The following is a 26,709-nucleotide window of genomic DNA, read 5'->3' as shown; positions in this document are numbered from 1 at the left end:
TACCTGGATAGGTAGAAAGCGAATATGTCGGCATTCAGCAGGTTTTGACTAATCATGTTGTCCATGACAGGGGTCTCTCCTCCAGCTGATATGCTTGGGTAGGACAGGCCGAGGATGCCGTCAAACTTTGCCACCACAAAGTTCTGACCAGGCTCGTTTGTGCTCAGACCGATCTCCTGGTTATTGATCACGATGCCGCCAACCTATGGGTCCAAAACCGAACAATACGACGAGTAAGATGACAATTCATAGACTGTTTTCATACGTGGTCAAGCCTCAGCCTATATGACTGTAGACAGCGTCATTAAATAAAGGAGACCTCTGTTGATTCTATACATCATTAAAATTATTCTTCTAGTTGAGTGGTATTGAAAGTATCTTGTTTATAAAAATGTATATTTCCTTGTCTTTTCACTAATTCAACACTTAATACACACATAACAAGCTGCTGCACTGATTTTTGTGTATGGACACTTTCTTTGGCCACACCAGTGTTAGATATGTTTTAACTGTGAGACATCACTAATTGAGGTGATATTAAAAATGTCTGCTTCCTGGCAGTTCTCTGTCTCAGATCCTAAGACTGGTCCAGTCTAGTGTTAACAGATGTACATGGTTTGTTTGCTGGGTTTGACTCACATTGACAGTGTCATATCCAAAGACTCCATGGAGGCTTCCAGCTCCGTAGGGCAGGTAGAAGGACTGTCCCTTGCCAGAGTGGGTAGACGACTGCTGGGGGTTGAACTTTGTGTGTGTGTCTGTGAATCGCATAGATCGGGATTATCTCTGGAGCCATTTCTACAAACGTGTCCTAATGCCTTGCAGAGCCGTTTGACATTCTAAAAATTTGCTTGATTTTAGAAATCATGGGCTGAATCTTACTTTACTAACAGTTGCTGGCGCTTGCCAAAGACCGAAAATGCGTAGTGGCATGCCTGTAATTACACTAGAACTCTAAATCCCATGTATGTACAATATGTAATCTCTTGGAAATAGGATGACTAGTTCTGCTCGCTTGGCCTATATCAGCTTTAATAAGTCCTCAAGAGGAGATCATCACATGCAAATATGCTCTGAAGAGTGTGACAAATGAGGGATTTTGTCGTGAACAGCCTGTTAGTTTTTACTCACTGCAGGCCTGAGTGTTGCAGTAGACAGAGTCCACCCACAGGTTGGCAGAGCTGGTGTCAAACAGTACTTGGAAGGACTGGGGGGGGTGATCCGATACTGATGGCGCCATAGTAGGTGGTCTGGGGAACAAGAAAGGTAAAGAGGTAAAGACAAGTACAAACCCATCAGTCAATGCTGTGAACAGTATGTAAAACTGCCGAAACCTAGGATTTCTTACATCGGCGTAGTTATTGATGTACGTACATGTTGGCAGAGCCGGCAAACTCATCAGCCTGGTACTTGAGAGCTGGATCCTGGTAAGGCAGCTCGATCCCTTTCTCTCTCAGGGCCTCACGCATAGACTTGTGCTTCTGCAGAGGGATCCTGAGGAAGAAAAAACACTTCCTATGACTTTCACTTTAGCAGTGGATCTTCAAAAGTACCATTTAGCTCTTTGATATAAAAAAAAAAATTTTTATATCACACAACAGGCACAGAATTGAAAATCACAGAGAAATAGTTTCCTTACTTGACGATTCCCTCTGCGAGCACCATGCAGACCAAAACAGCGACAAGACACTTGACACAAGACACTTGACACAAGACACTTGACACAAGACAAGACATGATTCGTCCTGTACACTCTTGGATGGATACAACTCTGCTTGGATCTGAACAGGCTTTTTATACACATGTGGAGGCCCATATCAGCCAGAGCGTCATCAAAACTTCAGTCATATTAATTCAGGCAGGGTGACCCTGAGACGCTTTCTCTTAGAAGCTACATACTTGATTTGCACATCTAACATTAATTCAATATACCTCACCCCCTCCACAAACAGCCCAAAACCTCCTAACCAAACACATTATAGAACAAGGACATAATAAGATGTTATTCATTTGGGTATTTCAATTTGTCTCTTTAAGTAAAGTACTTATTGGAATCTTATTTAATGTACCATAGCTGAATATTGCTTGTTCTACACGAAAATCAATAAGCTACTCTGTAGGAACCATATTTAAATCTAAAAATGATAAATGAAGAAGTATCATGAATGTGTGTGAATTGTTGTTTATGAAAATGTATGCAGAGTAGCCTACTAAACTATGACTTTAAGTTTGGATTATGAATACATTTCTAGCATTTTTGTAATAGGAGCTTTCTGTAGTTTTCCCCCAAAAATGGAAATCCTCAAGTTGCATCTTTAGTACAATTTTTCTCCAATTAGATAATACATATCAACAGCAAGGTCACGCTTAATAGTTTGTGTGTAACTGTAACTTTCCACAAAGGAAAATGAACGAGTTATATCAAGGCGTCAGTATCAGTAGCAGCTTAACCACACCATTTTACAAAACCTTTTGTGCTGTTCAGATTATCATAACTTTTAATATTGTTTAACTTTTCATACCTTTTTTTCCTTTGATAAGCATAAGGACTTATATAAAATGTGTTTATCCTCATTAATTGATTGTATTCTCTGTGCTTTGACTGAATTATATTAATTGACCAAAGACTTATAACAGGCTATATTTACTCTTTATCTCTGCCATGATTAGCTTTGTATTTTACCTGTATTTTCTGTCAGTAGCACCTTGCTGTACATTAAAGCAGACCAGTAGCATGGGGCCGGTCTGATTACAGTGACTTATTCATGACCCCCTTTTGTGATACTTTTAGATGCATCAGCACGTCCTCATTTTCTCCATGGCACCAATGACATTGTGTCGACAGGACCCTATATGACCGTGTGATGTAAGCTTGCATCCATACATAATATGCACTGTCCTTTTCTTCCTAGCAAAGCTGCAATGCAGCATTTCCTTCAACACACAGCGAGCTAACCGCTGTAGATTTGAGAGCCTGCTGAAACTAATGGGGCAAAGATGAGATAGAGCCTAATCAAGAAAACTTGCAATGCCACAGCTTCCCTGCTGTAGTGTGCTGATGCCGAAGTTCAGAAACTCTGGTGCAAGAGGCAACTGCCAGTAATTCACTGACAACTCTGTTAATACCATTCACATCTTGTTTGATCGAATTTAGCCAACTTTATTTAAAATATAGGCATTTAATTGCTGTACTTTATGTGTTGCTGTTGTTGCTTGCTGCAGATGTCATTCTGCACCACTGGAATGTGTCTCATCTTGTTAGTGTGGATTGTTATAAGGGAAGAGAAGATAGAGGACGTGGGTGTGTGGCTGCCTCTGTCCAGTATATGTGACTGGGGCCCAGCTAAACAGTGACAGTCCATGAGGTAGAGCAGGTCTCAGTGTGTGGGCATAATTCAATGAGAAATTCTCCTCTGGAGCGTTCACCGATGAAACATGCATATTGCAGGCATGAGTGTTCTTCGTCACAACATAGTAGTGAATGTACTGTCTCTCTTGTTTCTCCAGGCCAGCCCACGACATCAGCTTGGAGGAGTTTGATGATGAAGATCTCTCTGAAATCACAGATGACTGTGGGATTGGACTCAATTATGACTCTGATCCATATGAGAAGGTGGGCCACTCCTTTGTTGTTTCTTTTATTTAAATTTTTACCATTCCTTGCATCTTTTGTGACAACGCAAATGGACATGAGTACAGTGTATGTTGTTTTACTGTTTGCATGATGGATTTTCTTCTGCCTTGCTCCTCTAAGGTTGCTTTGGGTGAATTCTTATCACACAGTAGTTCATTAATGTCAATGATGTGTCAATCTGCAGGTAATACAGAAAGGAAATAGCAAGCGTAGTAGCAAACTATATTCAGAATGAGCTGAAAAGTGTGACGTGTTTAACCCTTGTGCCTTACTACAGATATTTCTGGCTTTTTCATTTTTCATTTTATGATTATTTTGTGTTTTTTTGTGTTAATGCAAATGTCATAAAAATTGGTAGGGTTGTGAGGGTTTTTTCAAAATTTTGGAAGTTCAACCGTAGCTTCCATAATAAGTCTATAATAAACAGTGTAGCCAAAATACAGACACTCAGCTAATTAATAATAAATATGTCCCCATTGAAACCCATTAAAACCACACTATTTTGACAGCCATAGCGTATGTTCTATTATCTCAGGCTTTCAATCTAAAGCTCTGGCTTCAAAATTGTAGTTTTTACTATATTCCACCATATTGAGCTATTTTCTCATGTTTGCCCTATGAGGCAAATACTATGTGCTATTTCCACTAAGGGCATCACAGTGATATTATAGAACTGTGTAGCAAGTCTATACAACTAAAATAATGTATGTGTGTTGATATGGATGTCAGAGAGTGGTATATGTGTCTATGGCAAACATAGTGTGTGTGTGTGTGTGTGTGTGTGTGTGTATGTAAGAAGCAAGAGGTATAGACATTATATTGCACTGCAAGTCACAATTCCTCCCCCCTCCCTGTCTCTCTCATTCTCTCTGCATCTCACACGTACATACACACACCTTCACCCAACACAGAACACACAGGCTTTCAAATTTGATATAATATACCTCGTAGGTTCAGTACATTTCTGTACATGAGTAACAGTATAGGCTATTGCGCTTTGTGGGTAGGTAGGTAGGTGTGTGTATGTGTGTGTGTGTGCCTACATGCACGTGTATTTGTTTGCATGACAACATAAGCCAAGAGTAACTGGATCTCCTGGCATTTTTATTTAATTTGCTTTGATTTATGTATTTTTTACGTACATTTCTAAACATGACCCATAACAGCATAAGCTCATGCACTCCTTTATGTCAGGCTTTCTGTCTAGAGGTGTCTAAAGGTACCAATAAGGATTTTTTTTCTAAATCTTACATTGAGCAAAGAATAGCCAAAATCAATGTATGTATAGTTGTTTAATGTTCAGAACTGCTTATTTACATATAGCTATCTTATGTAAGCCTCTGTAGCTCAGGAATTTTTATCTAAGCTACCAGCACTGCAGTTATCACAGTCATTACTGTGATGACTGCAGTAAGCCTCGTATACCATATTTTAATACCAGGGACAAAATGAGAAGCATGCATGGCTTTAGTGTACAGAGTGAAGCATTCTCCATGTACTCTGATAATCATACAGATCATTATAATACATACTGGATCTGAGCAAACCGTAAACATTCACTAAACTCCTCGGCATATAATATAAATTCTAAGTACTTCCAAGCATCCTATTCAACTGACTGTGTTATGAAGTGTTATGCAAACAATTGAGTCATTAGCTGTATCATCCCAAATGTCTGACCAGCTTAGACCTTAATTACACAATTTCTAAGAACTATTATCTCATATCCTCTCTCTCTCTTTCTGTCTTTCTGTCTCTCTCCATCCTGTGGGATGTACATGTTTTATGGTGGTGGCATGGAGCCACAGCTGCAGCAGAGGGTGGGTGACCCAGTGCAGTTTGCTGCTATGCAGAGACAACCTCCTTCCCACCCTCTCTTCCTCCCATGTGTCTTCCCTTCCCTCCCTGCTTTGCAGAGTGTTGCTCAGAGACAGAGCTCAGATTCCCTCCTCCCTTGTTCTCTACCACCTCTCCACTCCCTTTTCCCCTTAAAGCTTTGCGCCCCACTCTCTCTCTCTCTCTCTCTCTCTCTCTCTCTCTCTCTCTCTCTCTCGTTCTGTTGAGGTGACTAGGAACGGGGATTTGGCTCAGGGATGGTTGGGTTTAAGCTCTGTGCTAGATATTTTGCTTCCTCCACTTTAATCCACCAACAAAACATATTATGGATAGAAAGCTGCGTTTGCATAGCATGTGAGGAGACCGACAGAGAAAGAACGACTGTAAAGGGTGGATTTATTTTTCTTGTGCCAGAGAGGTCATACAGCAGTAAACCATGCATCAGTGGCCTCTGCCTCCTCCTACCTCCCTCCTTCCTTCCCTTATGCACACAAACAAATCAGACACACATCAGCAGAGGCCCTGACTGCTCTCTTCACAAACAAGAAAGCACAGAGCAGAGATAGTGTCTGTCCTTGTTACATCATTGCCCAGAGGAAGTAATCTTGCTGACATGGGATGGATAGGACACACCCAGTTGCCCTCTGAGAGTGTGCATGTACAACAGAGAAAGAAAGGCGAGACAGAGAATTTTGTGCGAGTATTTCACATGGTATTTGATTTTGCCTGTATCAGTAGGGTGCGTGACACTCTGTCAGCTCATCAGCAGCAGCAGTCCCTCCCTTGCGTCCCGCACTCTGCTGATGAGGAGAGAGGCTTCTGGTTTTTACATCAGTAGGATTCAGCCATACTGGGCAGCATGTCTTTGATGTTTAGGAAGAACAGCCAAACTAAACAGTGAGATTATTTCTCCGGCCCCAATCCCCAGCTCTGATTAATTCCAATTCGTTATGGGGTTCAGGTCTTAATCTGCATAACCCTTTAGATCAGTACTTCGTGACAGGAGCACACACACAAACACGTAAACAAAAAAGAATGGACTCACACACATGATGCCTTAAGATATCTTATCCTACCATCCGGAGCAGAAGGCAGGCAATTAAAGATCGTTCACATGGGTTTGTTTTCAATGTCTGATTTTATGTCTCTGAGGAAATGGTAATTGCTGGCCAAATGCCAAAACGCTATTGCATTTCTGGCTCCAGCTTTCCTCTCTCCATGATGTCAGAGGGGATTAGGTTTGACAATGTGTTTTCAACCGTGTGATTTGATTTTTTTTCCCTGACCTTTCATTTTTTTTCAACCGAGCACATCAACATAACAAGCAGAGTGACCACAACAGAGGGAGCCCCTCCCTTTTTTTGTCTCTGAATCTTTCCTCTGAGTACCACATAAACACACACACACACGCCCTGCTGCTTTCTGCCGCATCTCGCCCCTGATTCTTCACTTCCTGTCTCTCTAAGATCCGTCTCTCCAGAGCCCTGATTGAACACCATGAGTGCATGCATAATTCAGTATGTGTCTCAGCTGTGGTGTCTGTGTCTCAGCTGTGGTGCTAGTTTGAAATGTGGAAATTGAGAGATACACTGATAGATGGAGGTCATCACTCACTAGGTGGTCTCCATTAATAGGAGGCTAATCGACATCTGTCGCGCACTCCCTCAAAAAACTGACCCAGATGACGAGCCAAATTTGGTGAATGGGCTTTACGTGGGCGCACATGCACCCACACACAGACACAATTTATAGTATCATTGTACAAAGGAAACCAATTTAGGGGATACATTTGGGACATTGGTGATTATGAAGGTATAACTTTATTCATGATCAGGATGTGAGCTAAATGACCAATGAGTGTAGATGTAGTAAATAGTAAGTCATCTCCATTTTTCCATTATTGAGTGATCCAAGACTAATGGCTTTGCAGGTGTGTTCAAATACAATCATGCAAAAGACAGACAAATAACTGATTGCAACATGATCCCAGCCAACAGATAACATCTGCAAGATGGCCCTGCAGTTCAACCCGAAGCCTCTTGTCACCCCAGTCAGGACAGCGCTGTATAGTGGAGCAGTCATCTCACTATGTGCAGCAGCAGAAGCAGTGTAGAATTACCCATTAGCCTGTGGTCTGCTAATTAGAGATCAGACAGCATCAGACACTGCCCTATTGGAGAGAAAAAATGACTGTATAAATATTAGTCATAAGCAGAGCTGTTAAAAAAATCACAAGTGTGTTTATGACTGTGAAGCAATACAGTTTGAATGCATTTGGGCGTGTCTGTGTATGATACAAGGAATACCATTTTAACTTTACAATAGTTTAATTTCTATTGACTGCAGTTGCGCTCTCCAATGCTTGCTTCTGTGTGTGTAAGAGGACTAAACTCATTCACAACACCTCCTCTGCCAGCAGGAGAGTATGACTGCATAAGTCTGCTGACTGACAGAGGAGGGACAGTCACGGGTATATATGGGTTGTCCTGGGGAACTGGGACCATGTGGATCGCGTCTCGACAACACATAGTTCTCATCTATAGTTCTCTTTTTTTTCCCTTTAAGTGTGCCTGCCTGTGTGTCAGGTGGCCTCGCCAAAGGATGTCTCCTGACAGTGCAGATTATTCTCCCAAGCAGATGTGGCATTTTCACAACCTCGCTGATGGATGTCTCGGTGTTATGGATTGAATTTTGACAGTAGATTATGAAGCCAGAATGCTTATAATGATGGACTGAAAGGTTTCTCAACATATATGCCAAACTGTTAAGACTCGTGGAACCACAGGGAAAAACAGGACTCAATAGCACAACACAGAGAGCAGTATAAGGTGCAGAAAAGCAGACTTTACTCCTCAGAAACAGGTTTGCTACAAAGGAGATCCGTCAGGTCATCAGGCAGGGATGAGGCAAAGACGAGGTCAGGAGTAGCAAGCAGAGATCAAAAAAACAGGACCATTAACACAAGGAAATCGCTTGACACAGGGAACAAAGACGAGTTGTGGGTGACTACACACAGGTGGATCCAATCAGGGGCTGGGCAGACAATCACAAAGGCGGGAAACACACAAAGGCAGGAAGTAAAGAGTCTGAAACGAGAGTAGAGGTAAGTAACACAAAATAAAACAGGAAACATTGAAATAAAAGATGAAAGAAAACATAAAACGTAAGGAGGAAGACTAGACATGGCCCAAACACAAACCTTTAAATACATTTCGTCACATCCGAGAAGCTAAATCATGTATAAATAGTTACGTTAATTCGATGTAGGTATGCATATTCATGTGAACTCTCTCGGTAATAGATTGAGTGTTAATGTTTGTTGCTGTGGCATAAAGTGGATGCACCAGGCGTCAGCAGAATTGTATTGGCTGTGCGAGAGGGTGAGCTTTGATTGATCCATTAAAGAGACTGCACTGAGAGGCAGAGAAACTGCTGCGCTGTTCAAACGGCAAAGCCGAATAAATCAATCATTGTGTTTTCATTTTCAAATTCAAATTAGGGAAGGCATGGTAGCGTCCATGGAAACGATGATGTAGCAGCTTTTATTAAGATAACTGAGTAGGGATGGGACGATATGGACTTTTAACGTGGCTCGTGATTAAGAAAACAGTCACAATAAGTTGATCGTGGTGAATTTCTAATATTGGGATAATTGGGAACGTCACAAGTGACTTGAAAAAGCTTTCTAGCTCGCTATCAAAGCCTGAATAAGCCTGAATTTTGGCCAGGATAACCACGACATTTTCATATTGTCACTTTTGTCTGCTCTGTAAGGTTGAATGTAGATCAGAGATTATACAGTTCCAAAAGCAGCTATGACCAATTTTGTCTCGTCAAAGAATGTGCAATTATCTCTTCTTCCATGATAAGCAGCCAGTGTCAGATGTGTGTCAATAAGCTATTTTCTAGACTTCTCACCATCAATAATACACCTTGTATCTGCCAAACATTAAAGCTACACCGCAACATATACACAGTCTTGGAGGTGTGGTCTGATAAACCTCACAATCATTCAGTGTGCTGCTTTCCGGTAAACCAGCTGAAACTTGAGAGACTTCTGATTGATCCGTTCTCATTTAATTTCCCCTCCTATGTTCTTCTTTCATCTTCGTCTTTCGCTCACATACACACTATTTCTCCCTCCTTTCTCTTCCTAACAGTCCATCCTCAAGACTACTCCATTGTTCTGCTCTGCTTTGCATTTAGTGACTTAATTAGTTCGACCTTTTCACCTTTATCTTTTTACGGGGAGGTGGTAATGCTGCTGATGCTGAAGCCTGCACTTAGCTTCTCTGTTTTATGTACTTACATACATGTATTCAGACTTGCACACACACACACACACACACACACACACACACACACACACACACACACACACACACACACAAAACACCCTGGGCTGCATGAAAAAACATCAGCAAAATATGCTGTGGCTGTTAATGTGAACTCTGTTGCAGTGTTGCCCACTACAGTGCTTTTATGTGTGTGTGTGTGTTTTACAAATGCCCTGTAATCAAAGAACATTGTGTTGCATGCTGTCCATCTGTGCTCTCCTTGTTCTATTCATCTCTCAGACAGGCCTGTTCTTGGCAAAGCTTTAAAATGAAAATGGAAGTAATAGGCAGTGGACTGAAGGTAGCAGCTTTTTCCCTTTGTGTTGGCTCGCTACATAATAGTTCCCCCTCTGCTGTCAGGGCAGGAGATGCTTTAATTTGTCTGAAATAGGCTGAAGGTGGGAAAGTATAAAGCATCCTTTACTTTATCCTCTGTACCCCATTACAAGTCTCTCTCTTTCCCTCTCTCTTCCGGCATCAGGACTCTCTCATTCTGGAGAAGAGTGACATGCACCGCCCAGTATGCTCCTTCCAGGATGACTTCCAAGAGTTTGAGATGATTGACGACGAGGATGATGATGATGATGAGGAAGATGATGAAGAGGTTGACCCTGATGCACCCCCGTCCCCCTCTGCCTCCCCTCCCCTCTCCCCTACTCTTGGCACGCTGAAGAGTAGACCCACCACACTAAACCTCACCACTGCTGTGTCACAGGTAAGCAGCCTGAAGCTGTGGTCCAAAGCACACACGAAACACAGATATTTAACTCTTAGTCTTGGTAATTGTACTGTACATTTTTATGAATATCTCCTTCTCTCTCTTCTCATTAGGATTCACTTAACAATAACAGCAGTCTGTCCCCAAAGAAAGGAAGCTGGCAGGACTCTTTACGCAAGACCTCACAGGGTAAATACACACAATTATCTCTATAGATTTGGGTATGGACGATTTTTTATTTATTTTAGTTGTTAGTCTACTACACATGATACTTCACAAAAGATGCAGCTTATTTTGACTGACAAGATTTCGGTTAATCTTTGGAGAAGTTATCAGAAATAATTGTAATTAATTTGCATGTTGCAGGAATTATGTTGCTTCATCGTTTTTCATACGTTGGATGCAGTACACCCAACATTCATTTATTTGTCTGGACAACACTATATGGAGTAAGCTATGTCCTGATCATAGATGGCATACATCGAAGCTTTGCCTTGAATGGTTTTAGATGGATTTCTCTCAAGAGAGGCAATTAGAAACAAACAATTAAACATAAAAAACTAGAAAGGTGCACTTAGTGAGAAGCGTCTGCAATGTTGTAATGTTTGAATGAACCCATAATTGGATGTCACTCGCACATCTCACTCATCAGACATGCTCTCCTTTTAATCACGTATAGCTCTGTCTCAGGGCATGACCGTGATTTGAAGCATTTATTTGTGCTTCAAGTCTACCTTTTAGACAATGCACGGGTAAACTTGATGTTGATGCCCAATAAAAATGCACTGAATAACTGTGTCTCTGGCAGCAGCTGAGCGGCGTAATGCCTTCATCTGTGTGTGTACCGGTAGTTCTGTTAGCTGTTAGCTGCTAAACAAACCGTCGAAAATAATCGAATTTAACAAACTTTTTCCTAACCACTCAATGTGCTTTACACCCATACACTTATGGCAGAGGCTACATGCAAGGTGCCACCTGCCCATCAGGACCCTTTAACTAATTCACACATCCAGTTTGGTGCAGCAGTATGTCAAATTAGCCGTGGACAGACAGAGATGCACACGCTCACTCACACACGCACATACACAACCGATCTCATTATCTCTTCGCAGAGATATTAATTACTTGCCACAACAGTCAATTCATTAGACATTCTGTGAGACATTTTTTTTTTTTCCACATTTTTCATTTTTGAATTGATTGTCCCAGATGGGCAGGTTTATGTTGCCTTGTTTAAAATAAAGTCCGCTATTATAAACAATCCTTACACTGCAGGCATTACATTGAAAATGAATATCTTCTCTACCTGCAGGTCGTCTGTCTCCAACCCACTCGTGTCTGGAGGATGGTAGCCATGTGACAGGCCAGTGCCCAGCCTCTCCAGTTTCCCAGGCACCAGGGTCTCAGAGCAAAGGTACACCACCAAAACAGGCAGGGGAGGGCGGGAACCCCCAATCCCCTCACAGGCCCCTCCTTTGCGACATGGAGGGCAACAGGCGAGAGAGGCCCGAATACGGTAACATAAAGGCCAGCCTGGCAAGCTTAGAGCTCATTCCATTATCATCAATGTCGTGTAGTCCCGTAATCTTAAATGGAGTGATGTGATGTGAATACTTATACTTGTTCAGTGTATTTTCAGCCATGTTGATTCTTACAAAGCCCTTTGCAATAGTCTATTTTAGGGAATCTAATTATTGTGTTTTTAAATGAAGAGTTTGCTGGACTTGCTTATCCCACATCTTCTTTTTCTAAACTGATTATTAATTTAAGAAAAATGTCTCTTTGTTATTCTTTAAGCCCTTTTTTTAATCTCCTCTCTTTAATTGTCCAAATTGCCTCCACAACTCTTATGACCTGTCACCTTTGACTTTTTTCATTCGCTACATCATCTTCTCCATAATCCTCAATGTCCTCCTGTATTTTCATTCTCTCATGGCCTTTCTTGTGTCTCCTCACCTTTTTATATTCACAGGCTCATTTGGTCAACACAAGACCCACCCTTGCTCTGGTGACATCACTGAGCCAAAGGCAGACCCTTTAATTCAGACAACCAGAGTACCTTCTGTAGACGAGCACTCCCAGTGTTCCGACACAGAGGTGGACCACGACCTCAACAGTGACCACAACCACAAACATTCAAACCGCCGTGCCACCGACACTTATACGATCACCAGTGAGTCAGGTGTGGAGCCTGAGAACGACTTAGACCTAGATGGAACCAGTCGTTGCTTTTCATCCACTGCACCCATGGGAGCCAACGACGGTGCTGATACACCCTTCTCTGATGAGGAGCTGGAGAAAGATTTTGAGGTGGAGTTCATGTGTAAGGAGACATACGACATGGTGTGTAAGGAGAATCGGTCGTCATATGTGGAATTCCCCTCCATTGAACCCGTCTCCTTCTCTAGCTATGTGTCCTCCAGCCGCTCAGATGCTCTTGGCCATTCCAACAGTTCAGATGCACCAGTTTCTGCCATGGAGGCAGCAGCTAACGACTCAACCTCACCTTCCTCTGACCCAGGGATAGCAGATATGAACCAGCAGGGTTACATGACTTCAGACCAGGACAAGGACCTCAGCTCTCCAGGCTCTGACTCTGACATTGAAGGGGAGCTGGAGGCAGCGTTTGCCTGTGGAGGCCCCGTGGTCTCCAACATGATCTCCTCTATCTCAGAGACAGAGCTGGATCTGACCAGTGATGACAGCAGCAGTGGACGCTCATCTCATCTCACCAACTCCATTGAGGAGGCCAGCTCGCCTACATCAGACCAGGAACTGGACCTGGATACAGTGTTAGAGCAGGACAGTGGCATCGTGGGACTCAAAGCGTCTCTACTCCTGGGCCAGCCTGACCCAATCAAAGAAGGGTCTACTCTTCCCTCTCCTTCGCCTCTACCCTCACCTACTATTGCGACACCATCCCCTGATGACTCACCCATCTTACCTCCTGAGTCCTACGACTATGATCAAGCTCTGATGGGGCTGCAGAATGTGGACGATGAGCTGTCCTTTGAGCACCAAGCTGACCCAGATGAGACTCTGCCTCCAGCCCAACGATGTGAGGACAGTCTGTCCAGACAGATGGTGCTGCAGATAGAACCAGACCACAGTCTGGAGAGCTTCAAACGCTCCTTCTACCTGCCAGTGGGACCCAGGCTAATGCCCAGTGCAGATGAATATGATGGAACCAGTGAGGGAGACTCTGAATCAGAAAGCGAAGACGACCTGAGTGAGAACTCAGACTCACCGTGGCTGCTCAGCAACTTGGTCAACAGGATGATCTCAGAGGGCTCGTACCCAATCAGCTGTCCTGAGGACTGCTTCAAGAGGAAAGTGTCTGTGTCAGACACCATCTCACCATCCTCAGACATTGGAGAGGGAGATGGTTTCAATGATGAGGACCAAGAGAAGAAATCAGAATTGGAGGGATCAGAGGAAGAAGAAAAGGAAGGTGAGGGGTACAGAAAGGATATGATGGAGCCAGGAGAGAGGAGAAAGAGCATGGAGACTTCAAAAGAAGGCGCAGTGATAAGTCCCTGTCTGTATATGAACAACCCTACTGGTGACACCATAGCCCCATTGATCTCGGAGCACTGTGCAAACAACGGAAGGGGAACCACAGATTTCAGCTCCAAGTATACCACTAAAGACTCTGAGAAGATCTTCACAGACAAACTATCTAAGAATGCCAGGAGACAAGAGGAAAATGAAGAGCCTAATAATGACTTGATGATGCTGGAGGGTAGGAAGGATCTGGACTCACCGAGCCTCAGTGAGAGTGTGGTCAGCGACAAGGACGAAGGACGAGAGACGGAGCCCAGGCCAAAGAGCCGTTCCTCAGCATCTCTTGAGCGTATCACCGAGGTTAAACACAGCCTGACACTGGATATACCCACTGCCCAGACTAACCGCTGCTTTAGCCTCACCTACTCCACAGACAATGACGAAGAGGAGGATGATGGAGACTCTTACCCATTCCTGGGTGGCTTGAGGAAGGAGTCTTACCGGGGTAGTGAATTAGAGCTTGACAGTTCACCACCTATTGATTCCAGTGTGCAAGACCATCCCTTACCTGACCATGACCTCCCACTGTGTAAGAAGGATCTGGCTCTAAGGGAGCCGAACGAAGAGGATGAACTGGCCTATGACTCCATGAAGTACACGTTAGTGGTGGATGAGAATACTACGCTGGAACTAGTCAGCCTCAGAAGGTATGCTCCGAAAATTAGTGAAATGTGTGGAAGCTAAATATAAACTGGAGTATGAGTGTGTCTGTGTATAAACTGAGCAGAGCAACTGGAATATTATTTGCATAATTCTTCTACTAGAGCTAATATTGTATAACATTTCTTTAAAATGCTCTAATTAAACACTACTTCAGAATGATGTGCCTTATAGTAGTGAATCAAGCTGTCTGTCAGTACTTGTGGATTACTAGCCCTAATTGGAAATTTGAAACGGACAAACTGCGTCCTATCAGGTGCACCTCCGTTCTGAGTGATGACAGTGAGCTGTCCACACTATGTGACGAGGAGCCTTTGGGGACAGGAGAAGTGTGCTATGGTCGAGATGATGAGGAAGTGAGGCCAGAAGTTCTCAGTTCTTCTGAGGACTCCTCTCCTGAAGCTGACCTCCCATTCTCCAAGAAGTTCCTCAATGTGTTTGTCAACAGCACCTCCCGCTCCTCCAGTAAGTTGCGCATAAGGCTATTTAGACACTGCACCCTTCTGTAAAACTCTCAGATATGTACTTGGAATCAAAGATTTTTAGTGATTAAAGGAATAGTTTGTCACTTTGGGAAATACACATATTCTCTTTCTTCCTGAGAGTTGAACATCTATACAACTCTTCTATTGGTCAATTAAAAATAAAACTACAGTCAGGAGATGGGTAGCTAAGCTAACTAAGACAAAGTATATCTTGCGTGTTTCATTCAGAATGCACATAAAACCAATACTTGTTGTTTTTACACTTTGGTTTGTTAATAAGTGATCTTCAAAGGTGTTGGTTTTTACCTTTGGATGGAGCCAGGCTAGCTGTTTCCCCTGTTTTCAGCTTTTATGCTAAGCTAAGCTAACTGTCTCCTGGCTTAGTATACAGACATGAAAGTGGTATTGATCTTCTCATCTAACTCAAGGCAGAAAATGAACGTCCAAAATTCCAAAATGTGGAACTATTCCTTTAACCTAAGGCCCCTGTAAATAATTTAGCCTGCAGCTAATGGCCCTGGAGCATCTTTGCTAAAATCTTTCACTCAGGGTCCTCAGAATGAATATACGGCATTAGGGTTTAACTCATCACTGTCAGCATTATACATTAACATGTGATCTAAATTTGGCAGGGAGCCCACACAAAACCTATGGGGGAGGGCTCTGCTTCCCAGTACATCCATCATCAATCAGTGCTCTCGCTTCAAGACTCATGTCCATAATGAAGGGTGATTTGCATAATGAAAGGCTCATTACAAGGACTTTAGTTGCCATTTCTTTTTTTACAAATCCAATTAGCTTCCATTTAGACTTCCTCACATAAAGGTTATTTGAGAATGTTCCCCCAACAAATAACAAAAAATATTATTTGTATTTTATTTTGGACATTTACCTTTCTATTTGAAATAAAAAAGTTTTCAGGGCATTAAAACAGCGTAACTGGTGTCTGTTTACCACGTAGGCACAGAGTCCTTTGGGCTTTTCTCCTGTACCATCAATGGAGAGGAGAGGGACCAGACACACAGGGCAGTCTACAGGTAAGACAATCTACAGTACACTCATTTTTAATAATGGGACCTCAATGTGAATTGGTGCAACAATCATATTTATAATTAACTGGAGATCATTTTGCGATGAGATCACACCAGCCAGGTCGCCAAATCGGTCCAGGGGCGTGAAGTGGGAGAGACAATGGCCCCTTCCCCACATCCTACCTCCCTACTTCCAGGGTCCTTGCTTAGACCACAACTATCTTCGAACTTTGCCTTCATTCTGATCTGCGTCTTGCTCATTTTTCACGCTATCACATGGACAAAATCTGTCCACAGACATATAAACACCTGGCAGAGTACTCAAAACTGCTTCTGCTGTAATTCCCGCTACAGCAGGTGTCTCCAAGACCGCATTTTACCTTGATGACAAACAAACACACACACAGACTCACAAGGTGAAAGCAATATCAGCCACATGCTGTCACGGCTGATAAAGATTGCAAAAAATAATAGTTGTTTTGTAGAATTGGTACAGTGGAATGAATTGTGAATGCCATTAGCTCCAATTTTCAAATGACCATTTTGTGTCTGGGGAAAAAAAGTCCTTGAGAAGACAAACAAAACAATATTTCTTTCGAGGTTTCACTAATTGTGTTACGGAGGAGAGCAGATGGCCAAGCTAAAGCTGAGCTCGAGAGCTGCAGGGTGACCAGTAATAAGCACATCAGCCACCACCTGTGTCTGTGCTTGTGTGTGTGTGCGAGCTAGAGGGAAAGCTACATGCACCTCCTTTGTATACACGTACATGTTGTGAATGTATTATTCGGTATTTGCTTTGCCACGGTCCTCTATCAGTAAGTACATCCCCACATTTAGAGCTCGTTGTCTTCCTCCACCCACCCCACAATCTTTTCTCTGTCAGCTGTTTCATCCCTCTTCTCTCTCTGCTCCGCAATGGGAGTAACCTGAAACTCAAACAGACGCTTCCTGATCAAATTACCTCCACTCTATAAGATACCAAGCAGCACCGATACCATGTAAGACAGTGTGTGTAACAGTAGTTTTTGTTTTTTAGTCCTCCTCCTCTCTGCTGCTCTCTGCAGGTTCATTCCCAGACATGCAGATGAGCTGGAGCTGGATGTGGATGATCCTTTATATGTAGAGGAAGAAGAGGATGACTACTGGTACCGAGGCTATAACATGCGGACAGGGGAGAAGGGCATATTTCCTGCTTTCTATGCCCATGAGGTCATAGGCCAGTCCAAGGAGCTGTTGGGTGAGTTGAGAGACACATCAACTGTTGTTTCCTCTGCCTCTCTGTTAGGGTCAGAAAAATCACATGTTCTGTACGTGTGTCCGTGTTGCTCCCCGTAGGAATGAAACGAAATCCAGCATGGATCGAGACTTTCAGCGTTCAGTTTTTGGGGTCTGTTGAGGTTCCTCATCACCAAGGCAACGGCATTCTCTGTGCCGCCATGCAGAAGGTAAGTGGAAAAACAACAAAACATTATGCGCGATCACACAAAACGGAGCCAATCATGTATGACATACTGTGTGCACCATTAAAGCATGTTTGTTTTGACATATCACAATATTTTCTGTTAGATTGCAATATCGAGGAAACGGACGGTACATGTGCGACCTCCTTCCCTCTGTGACCTGGAGATTAGCTTGCAAGGAGTGAAACTGATCATGAGCCTGGAGGATGACTATGACATCCTTGATGAGGTATGGAAAAACAAATCATAAATAAACAAATCATAGACAATTTATCCAAAGTCAGTCTTCCCTTTAATGTGAAATAATGTGGCATTGATAGCTTTTTTTCTTTCATCCTGTCTGTCTCTGCATCTCATAGTATGACAGATGTAGTCACTTCTTCCAGATGAAAAACATTTCCTTCTGCGGATGCCATCCGAGGAACAACTGGTGAACAAGCACATTGGTTGTCTGCCCTCGTGTCAGCAGCGTACAGTGTAACATCTGACTGATTTCATCATATTGTTTTCTTCTCTTTGCAGCTACTTTGGCTTCATCACTAAGCACCCGATGCTGAACAGATTTGCTTGCCACGTGTTTGTATCCCAGGAGTCCATGCGACCTGTAGCAGAGTGTGTTGGGTGAGTACAAATCACATTATTAAACATACAACAAGGCACGATAATGTCTGTACATCTTTTTTTTATGTTTCTCTCAATTTGTTTGATTTGATATGTTTACTCCACTTAAACTGTAAATGCACCGTAGAAGGCTGTCTTCTAATAGCTGGCAGGTTCGTCTTTAGTCATCTGTCCGTCTCTTCCGCAGACGAGCCTTCCAGGAGTACTACCAGGAACATCTGGAGTACGCCTGCCCCACCGAGGACATCTACCTGGAGTAAGAAGTGTTGCCATGACGACCACCTTCTCTCTCCGCAGCTTGTGTGTGTGTGTCCACCGGGTTTGCCACCAGAGGGCACTGTCAGTGGGGTCTTCTCTCCATTGTAAAACACTCTTCTGTGAGATCTTAATTTTTACAGTATGCTAGGCATTTGACTGATTTCATTCATCCCCCTCTCTCTGTTTATTTCTGTCATCTAGATGGATCGATTGCCTGTTTTCTTTGATCTTTTTCTATGATATAAAACTAAGATGCCGAGCACCTGTTTATTTAAGGGTTCCTCTTTTGAAATGAAAACAATATACCTACTACTGCTGTTTCACTCTGCATGGCAAGTAGGGTTACTGCACACAGACACACTAAGAAATACACATATCCATGAGAATGGCAAGCAGCTCAACAATCAAAACGGGAATGGTGTAGAATCCAGAGGTTGGCGTTTGATTAACTGTAAATATGTATTTGTTCAATATTGACAAACTGCTAATTTGATTTCTACCAATAGTGACATTGGAGCAAAGTAGAGAGAGTGCAGTGAACTGTCCTTGGTCCGATCTTACCCTTGTGTCGCGTACGAGACGTAGTGTGTGTTGTAAATACGTGTATAGAAAGTAGACATACAGGCGCCTCATCCAGACTAATTAAGAAACACTCACAGCTGAGACTGATGGAGGGGATTTTGTTTTGTTGTGGGTATTAATGACTCACTCTGACAGGAGTAACTGCAGGTGTAAGAGATCTGAAAGTAATGACTTGTAATGAACTTTGAATGTCATTTGCCACGCAGATATTTTATTCAGCTTGGATTAGGTGCAGTGAGTGTCAGCACATTCGGATGATATGACAGAACCGTTTTACTTTTGTCCCGTCCTCAAAGTTGCACTGCTTGCTGACCTTCACACTGGGTAGCTTTCATAGGAAATTATTCAACTGTTAGATTTTGCAAATCATAGATCACTGTCGGCTTTGCTTTGATTGGTGTGCGTTTCAGGTCAAAGAAAGCAAAGACCCTCTGAAAAGCCATATTCTTACACCTCCGACTGTTTAACTCTGGTTGTCAGTGACGTCCTCGTCTCCGTTTTCTTTTGACTTGACAGTTTCAGTGAGGGAAAAGGAATGACTTACCGGTAGCTACGTGTCAGTAATACTGTTTTGCAGTGTGCCTACTGTACAGGGAGAGCGTCCTGCTAATACTTGGTCCTGGTCACAATGTTATCAAACCTTTAATGAAGCATTAAAAGGGAGGCATTATAATTATGTAAACGGTTAGACCTTGATCTTGTTTTTAAAGTATGATGGATAAAAGGGATGACAACATCTTCCCACGTTCATTTATTGCTCTTAGTCTAGTTCAAAGGTTGAAGCATCATTCACATGTTTCACAATAACTTACTCTGGGGTTGTTGTAGCATACCATAGCTTACAGTCTAGTACCTTATATACAGGAGGAGAGGGGTTATATTTAACAATTAATGCACTCACTACAGAAATATCAGGCTTTACCACCCCCCGACCATCCCCATTGTTCTTTCACACTGTTTAGCATCTTGTTCTGCTGCTTTCAGTCATAGTCCACAAGAACAAACTCCTCAGTTCACTGTTGATATGGCAGGAGGGCGGTAGGGTGTTATCTACATATGTATCACTGTCACTTAGATCATGTATATATAATAGCGAATCTAAGATAGTGCTGTGTCCTTTATGTTGAGTATGTTATGAAATAGTATGTACATGACTTAAAAAAAGAGATCACAACCAGACAAAAAACCCCCGAAAGAAAAGAAAAACATAAAAATCTGTGATCCGCAATAATTTTATTTCAGTGTCTTATGTTTCTTCACAAGATGTTAACTCAGAATCTGTGAAACAGGTGGCTTTTTGGGTTCCTGCCAACTTCATAACTCTCTGCAGACAGGCTTCAGCAGCACATTTAGGGCACATTTGTGAGATGTGACATCACTAGTGTGACACACACACCCACCAGACTACTGACCGATCTGCTTTTAGAGCTGAATAGTGACCGAGTCAGCTTCCACTGGAAAACTATTATTGCATCTTGCCGATTATAGTAATCACCTTTGAGCTCCAACAGTGTGACCCATCGCTGATCTGTATCTATTTGCTTCTAATTGTTTTTCTATCTCATCACAGCACAGTTAAAACCGCTCTTTCCACACAGCTACACAAAAACAACCTCCGAGGATGATCTAGTCCCATATAGCCGCTCAGACATAAACTAACAGTTAAACCAAACTTTTGACTTTAATACATTAACAAGATTCTTCACTGTATACTTAGAGCAAAACATTGTGACAGAACCAACATATCCTATCTTGTATCTTTAAAAACAAGGACTTGTAAAATTAATGAAAATTCCAGGGAAAAACAAAGAAAAAAATGACAAAAGAAATCACTCTGCCTTGTCATGGGTTTGGTCTTATGAATAAAATATATGCTTGATGTCCGAAACCTTTTTTGTTGTCTTTATTGTTCAGATCCACTCTTTATTGTTCGTGTGACTGCAAGGCATTTCACATGAAACCCAGACATCTATTCACAATGTTATGATTCCAAAGAATGTTGAGGTGAAAATGGAATCTATTCAAATAAACAGTACACTGTTATACAATAGTTCTCAATGTAGTCAATATAAATATTAAGAAAATCATCTCCTCATTGAGGAAACTGATTGTTTGCCATGTTACTTTTCAGTACAAACTCTTAATTATGTAATTATACTGTAGCTGTCCAGTAGCAATGCATCATCAGATAATTACAAAATCAGCTTTCTCACAGAACAACCTCATAATCAGTGCAGTACCTCCAGCCTGTCCCACATCGTTAGCGGTTGTGGGAATTTGTCCCGTTAACACTTGCAGCAGCTGGGCTTGGGGCTACACTGAGGATTGCAGCAAGGCTCCAGGTTCGGGTCTGATCCTTTCGATATCTGGCTCTCTCCAAACACCATGGAGGCTTCAAACTGCCCCTTGACTTTCTTGATCCTCTCCAACACGGCTTGGAGGTCGGGTCTTCCCATCAGGGGGAGAGGGTAGTGCTCTGAGGGGTCGGCCTCCAGGTTAAAAATAAGAGGGGGGTCGTGGGCCTTGAGGACTGTAAATAATGAGCAGTCTTGGTCCGGGGTAGTACTGCTATGGGTAGCACCTGAATGCACAAACACGGACAAGCAGGAGTCAGAAATACCTCAGCTCTGACTGTGATTATGCTTCTTGACATTTCAACTAATTGTGCATACGATGCCTCTTGTACCTCGTGTATAGAAGTGGGCCTTGTACTTCCCAAGCCTGAGAGCAAACAGACCATACATCTCACTGGGGTCTGTGGGGTAGAACATCATCGCCTCCCTTTTACTCTGCAAAAACCGGTAGAATTAGGTGAGGTTGGCAGAGCATACCAGCAATGGCACAGTAGACGGCATTACCGTCCAAAGTAACTTTTTACCGTCCTCTGCGACGGAATTTACAATCGGATGTTATGTAGCTCACCCACGCGAGGAGAAATTTGTTTAAATTCGCAATACAGCTACATTTCATAGATACTAGAATAATTACATAAAATAGTAGAAAGGAAATCATTTGATTTCATATATTTCATTCCATCAGCACAGCAACATATCTTCATGTGTGTTTTGTTGACATAATGGCATTATGTCGGACTGTTTGTTTGTGTTGTCCGTCTGCTGTCTACCTTCTGCCTGCTTCCATGTGAAAGCACCATTGGAGATAATAGAGTCAATACATCAGCTTGGTTTTCACATTATTTCAATCTCTTCAGAGTGTGAGGTATGATGTCACTACCTTTCCTTGGTTGACAAGGATTTCTGTCATATCGACCCCATCCAGCATCACCCGGGGTAGTTTGGCTCCTGCCAGACTTGCAATGGTGGGGAGGATATCTAGAGTGCTGGCCATCTCATGAGTCACACCTAAAGAGATGCGTACGGAGAAGGAACAAGCGACAATCGCTAAAAGGCCATGTGTAATGGGTTTGCATTCATTTTAATATGGTATTTATATTTTCATACTGGATTGTATGAAATCAGTGAAAATACTTGTGGTATGCTTTTGAAAATGGTCAGCAGTAAAGCTTAGCATACGTGACTGAAATAAGCAAAACCATCAGTACAGTCTTTGAATATATACACCAAGTGGTCGGTGTAGAAAACTCTGGTGTAGAAACCTTTTTGTTTTGTACTTTGTAGCATCACTCAGCCTAAACTTTTGGTGCAGAGGATTAAGGAGTCCAGACCTGGCCTGATGGTCCCGGGCCAGAAGGCGATGGCTGGCTCTCTCATGCCCCCCTCATAAGTGGTGCCTTTTCCACATTTCAGAGGACCAGCGTTACCTCCGCGGGACATACGCATAAGTTCGGGCCTACACATGGAGACGAGAATAACACAACATTTGATGAAAGGCAGTAAATGCATTAGCATAAGAAGGCAATAAATCAAATATAAAAGAGGGCAAAGATATAATGTAACTTCCCCTTTGACCAATACTGTACCACAGCTATGAGGAGGGAGAGTAAAATGTCTGCATAAGAAAGTATGAAAGTAACTACAAATACAACACACGCCATAGATTCATAAACAAACTGGCAACAAAAACCAACCCATTGTCTGAAGTGAAGAAGACCAGTGTGTTGTTGATCACTCCTGTCTTCTCCAGAGTTGTCATGAGGTTTCCTATTGTGTTGTCAAACTCCAAAAGTGCATCTCCAAATGGTCCCCTTAACGAGCGCCCGGCTGCCCCTGGACCTGCATACTGGGGGTAGTGGGTGTGCTGTAGGAGGAAGTAGAATACTGGGTTTACTGTCTCGCTGCACTACCAGTGCACTCACGTTTTGCCTTCTAAAGACTTTAACCGACCAGGAGAGAGCTCTGATTCTGCCCTGATTGTAAATGTTGTTTTGCTCGAGGGGTACACCATCAAAGACTGTCTATTTTGCTTACATGGGAGGGATAGTAGAGGAAGAACGGTTGCTTTTTCTTGGCTGAGGAGGTGATGAAACTGATTGCAAAATCACTGTAAGCCCTTTCCAGATCGAGGAAGTTGACTGGCTGCTGCTTGATGACCTCATTTTGCATTAGTGGGACAGTTACAGTGCCAACATCACACAATCCAAAACACTTTACATCTGGAGGGAAACAAGTCAGGTTCTGACAGGGGCCCTGGGAAAGAAAGAGCAAGACAGAAGAAAAATAGACAAAAAACTAAATAGACACTAAGATAGACATTGCAGAAAATAAATCACATTACGCTGTTTTTTAACTATTACCAGCACAGATTACTTTTCAAAACTTTGAATCATTTTAGTTTGGCACTCAATTCAATTGCACTGACCATATCATGGGAGTAGGGGATCCCCATGTACTGGTCAAACCCCTGCCTGGTTGGAAGAAAGGTCCCGTTGGCCCCTACTCCTAAGTGCCACTTCCCCATGGCAGCAGTAGCATAGCCCACAGGTTTCAACACTTCAGCAATGGTGGTCTCATTGAGAGGAAGACCGCCTCTAGAGCCTGGGTACAACACTCCTGGGTAGATACCTGAGCGGGTCTGATAGCGCCCCGTCAACAACGATGCCCTGGAAAGCCATCGAAGAGGTAGGAAGGATGGGAAAGTGTATAATGTGTGTGGACTAGAGTTCAGTTTTGCAAAATGTGGCTAAAAGAATATAAGGCATGTTTTACTGTAATTTACAAATGCCTTTGAACATGGAGATATTCTTCATCGTGAACCAGCTGTTGTTACACACAGAAACTAAGTATAAGGATGAAGGATGTAAACGGTGCAGAATGTGAAAAGCAAAGGAATAATAGTTCATCCATGCATCTATTTTCTATGCCAGCTTACCTTTTCCAGGGTGGAGCATTTTACAACATGCATGTATAGTGGAATTTTAAAGTCACTGCGAAGAAATGTAAACTGTTTCCGATAGTGTTGCTCAATAGCCATGACCCACTGTGTTGAAGAATACTGCTGATGAAGTGACATAATGTTTTGATTTAGTTTTGGTATATCATTGTTTTTGTGTAATATGCTTGAACAACTACTACTAAGTTATAATGTGATAAATTGAAGAAGTCAATGTAAGCCACATTGTGAGACACAATTTATTTTTTGCAGAGTTATCAAATTGTGACAACATGCACGTTTTCATTTTATTACATAATTGTTGTTTGGCTGGCACGCACGCACGCACGCACGCGGCGGTCCTGCGTGAACAACGGACAGTGTAACTACCTGGACGGGGTGCAGACGGGACTGGTGCAGTAGAAATCTGTGAACCGGAGTCCTCCCGCTGCCAGGCGGTCCAGGTTTGGAGTGAGTGAACTGGGGTGTCCATAGCAGCCCAGGTCCCCGAAACCTAAATCGTCTGCAAAAAGGAGGACAAAATTCGGCGTTGAAGCCGAGCAGGTGTAAAACACTAAAATTGTCAAAAGGTAGAAGCGGATGTTGTCCATCCTGCGTCATTCTTCATCTGCGTGAAGATACAGGCGCTGAGAGGAATCACGAACCAGGAACCAAAACAAAACGTCACGTGTTCAATTGCGGAAACTGTCGCGTACAGTTGACGTCACGCACAGCCAGGAAATGTAGTTTGGACCAGTCCACACAATTCAGGCAAATTAATGTTATTTAAAATACAGGAAATTGTGCAGTACCCTATTTATGAAGAACAATTTGGACTTTTCCTGTCCTTCGTGAGGAAGGTGGTTACAGCTGTTTAGCTGGACTTTGATTGCCAAAGCACATTAGTTTGTATCAAGACCTCCTTGTCTGGTGACTGTGCCTGCTGTGGGAAGACAGAGACTGTCCCCAATGTCCTCAGCTGGTTATGCCTCCTGAATGGAATTGTAGGTCTGAGGGCCTGCGGCTGAGTTTCTGTCCTCTGTGGTAACCTTGGTATCTGCCTTTAATGCAAACTGACACGTGGTCAATTACGCAAACAAGGTGAGAAATAAATCACCGGTGCAGTGCTGCAGGAGCCACCGGTTTGAGGAGAAATGGACATCACAGCTGATTTAGTTATGTACAGACTATAGTCCAGTTCTGGGCCCATTTATTTATTTATTCTCAGAGTCAAGCGTCAGCGAGTTGGACAGGACATGAACAGGAGGGTACCACCTGCATTCAAATGAGCTGGCGTTGTGTGTGTTTGAGAGTGAGACAGGTGCAATGGGATGAATGAGTGAGAATACATGGAAATCCCTACACATGTGTCATTTGAGGCACCAGAAAACTTCACTCAGGCAATTCCCAGGTGCTTTTATGCAAAGTGATGCTGACACCTGAAACAGAATCAGTGAGGAGTGGCCTGACAGCGGAATTCTGATAATGGCTGTTTTCTTTGGTCTGGATGAATTATGCAACACATACACACTGTACCTTTTCACCACAAACACCATTTTGTGTGTCTGTGTGTGCGCACAGGTATGGCTATGAGTTAGCTCATGTGCTGTCCAGCAGCCTTAGGGATGCATTGATGTGGCGTCAGCTGATACAGAGTTTTCATTTACTATTCACTTTCACATTTCTCTACAGGACTGACCTACATTCAGCAGCTGCAGTAGTGTGTGTTAGAGCTAGAGAGAAGAAAAGGAGAAAATGGAGATAAAATATATAAGAGGCACATGATCCAACTATTGCTGCAATTTTGTCAGCTGTTCGGCTTCTCTCTTTTTAATGCTGGGGTAATATCAAACCCACCCAGCCATCTATGGATGATACAGATTTACGTCAGTTCTGTACATACTTTATGTGTGTAATGTATTGTGTCATTGACATATATAGCCAACAGAGTGACCCTGGGGGAAAGTGAAGAGGCAGGCTTACTGCTTGCAGTAAGATCTTTTACTTGACCTGCTGAACTTAAGAGAGCGTGCACATAAACACACACTTGTACACAAATATACATATGCGTACATGCATAGGTGGATGCTACGTAAAGCCAAAGATTAGAACATGATCACTCTGAGCTTTTGAAGAACTACCTCCCTGCAGGAGGTCTTATCTAATCGTCGGAAACCCTGAGCTCTGGAAACATCCCTGCAAGAAACAACCTGGTGCTTTAAGCCTGGAGGGGG

General features: G+C 42.8%; 2 protein-coding genes across 5 annotated transcripts in view; one reads left to right on the top strand and one right to left on the bottom strand.

Annotated features, from left to right (window-relative positions):
• Positions 1-21,074, top strand: part of mapk8ip2 (mitogen-activated protein kinase 8 interacting protein 2) — a 29,167-nt gene extending 8,093 nt beyond the window's left edge. The window contains exons 2-15 of one of the 3 annotated variants that reach the window (XM_031859259.1): positions 3,508-3,613; positions 5,443-5,454; positions 10,289-10,522; positions 10,639-10,714; positions 11,838-11,939; positions 12,498-14,736; positions 15,006-15,214; positions 16,196-16,271; positions 17,330-17,502; positions 17,601-17,710; positions 17,832-17,954; positions 18,085-18,155; positions 18,248-18,346; positions 18,534-21,074. In XM_031859259.1, the coding sequence (XP_031715119.1) occupies positions 3,508-3,613; positions 5,443-5,454; positions 10,289-10,522; positions 10,639-10,714; positions 11,838-11,939; positions 12,498-14,736; positions 15,006-15,214; positions 16,196-16,271; positions 17,330-17,502; positions 17,601-17,710; positions 17,832-17,954; positions 18,085-18,155; positions 18,248-18,346; positions 18,534-18,606 (3,703 nt within the window). In that variant the 3' untranslated portion in view covers positions 18,607-21,074. Of the gene's footprint in view, positions 1-3,507; positions 3,614-5,442; positions 5,455-10,288; positions 10,523-10,638; positions 10,715-11,837; positions 12,042-12,497; positions 14,737-15,005; positions 15,215-16,195; positions 16,272-17,329; positions 17,503-17,600; positions 17,711-17,831; positions 17,955-18,084; positions 18,156-18,247; positions 18,347-18,533 lie in introns of all 3 variants that reach the window. The other 2 variants (XM_031859241.1, XM_031859250.1) reach the window with 2 other exon arrangements.
• arsa (arylsulfatase A) lies at positions 19,176-25,127 on the bottom strand. 2 transcript variants are annotated; one of them, XM_031859273.1, is made up of 8 exons: positions 24,866-25,127; positions 23,966-24,206; positions 23,575-23,793; positions 23,235-23,404; positions 22,872-22,996; positions 22,421-22,548; positions 21,873-21,975; positions 19,178-21,767 (listed from the first exon to the last, which is right to left on the bottom strand). In XM_031859273.1, the coding sequence occupies exons 1-8, from the start codon at positions 25,084-25,086 to the stop codon at positions 21,472-21,474; spliced, it is 1,503 nt and encodes a 500-aa protein (XP_031715133.1). In that variant the 5' UTR covers positions 25,087-25,127; the 3' UTR covers positions 19,178-21,471. The 2 variants fall into 2 exon arrangements, with proteins under 2 accessions (XP_031715140.1, XP_031715133.1); XM_031859280.1 differs by lacking the exon at positions 23,966-24,206 and having other exon boundaries at positions 19,176-21,767.
• Positions 25,128-26,709: the final 1,582 nt, after the last annotated feature.

Source organism: Anarrhichthys ocellatus, unplaced genomic scaffold, assembly GCF_004355925.1.
Source record: "Anarrhichthys ocellatus isolate YVR2014 unplaced genomic scaffold, GSC_Weel_1.0 scaffold2, whole genome shotgun sequence".
Classification (NCBI taxonomy): Eukaryota; Metazoa; Chordata; class Actinopteri; order Perciformes; family Anarhichadidae; genus Anarrhichthys; species Anarrhichthys ocellatus.
This window is presented reverse-complemented; position numbering and strand designations above follow the sequence as displayed.

Excerpts from the sequence above, each read along its gene's own strand:
- arsa (XM_031859273.1), bottom strand. The coding sequence starts at position 25,086 with ATGGACAACATCCGCTTCTACCTTTTGACAATTTTAGTGTTTTACACC. Across the intron at positions 23,794-23,965 it reads TCCCCTACTCCCATGATATG|GGCCCCTGTCAGAACCTGAC; the intron begins GTCAGTGCAATT and ends TTTCTTTCCCAG. Across the intron at positions 21,768-21,872 it reads GGCCCACTTCTATACACGAG|GTGCTACCCATAGCAGTACT; the intron begins GTACAAGAGGCA and ends TTGTGCATTCAG.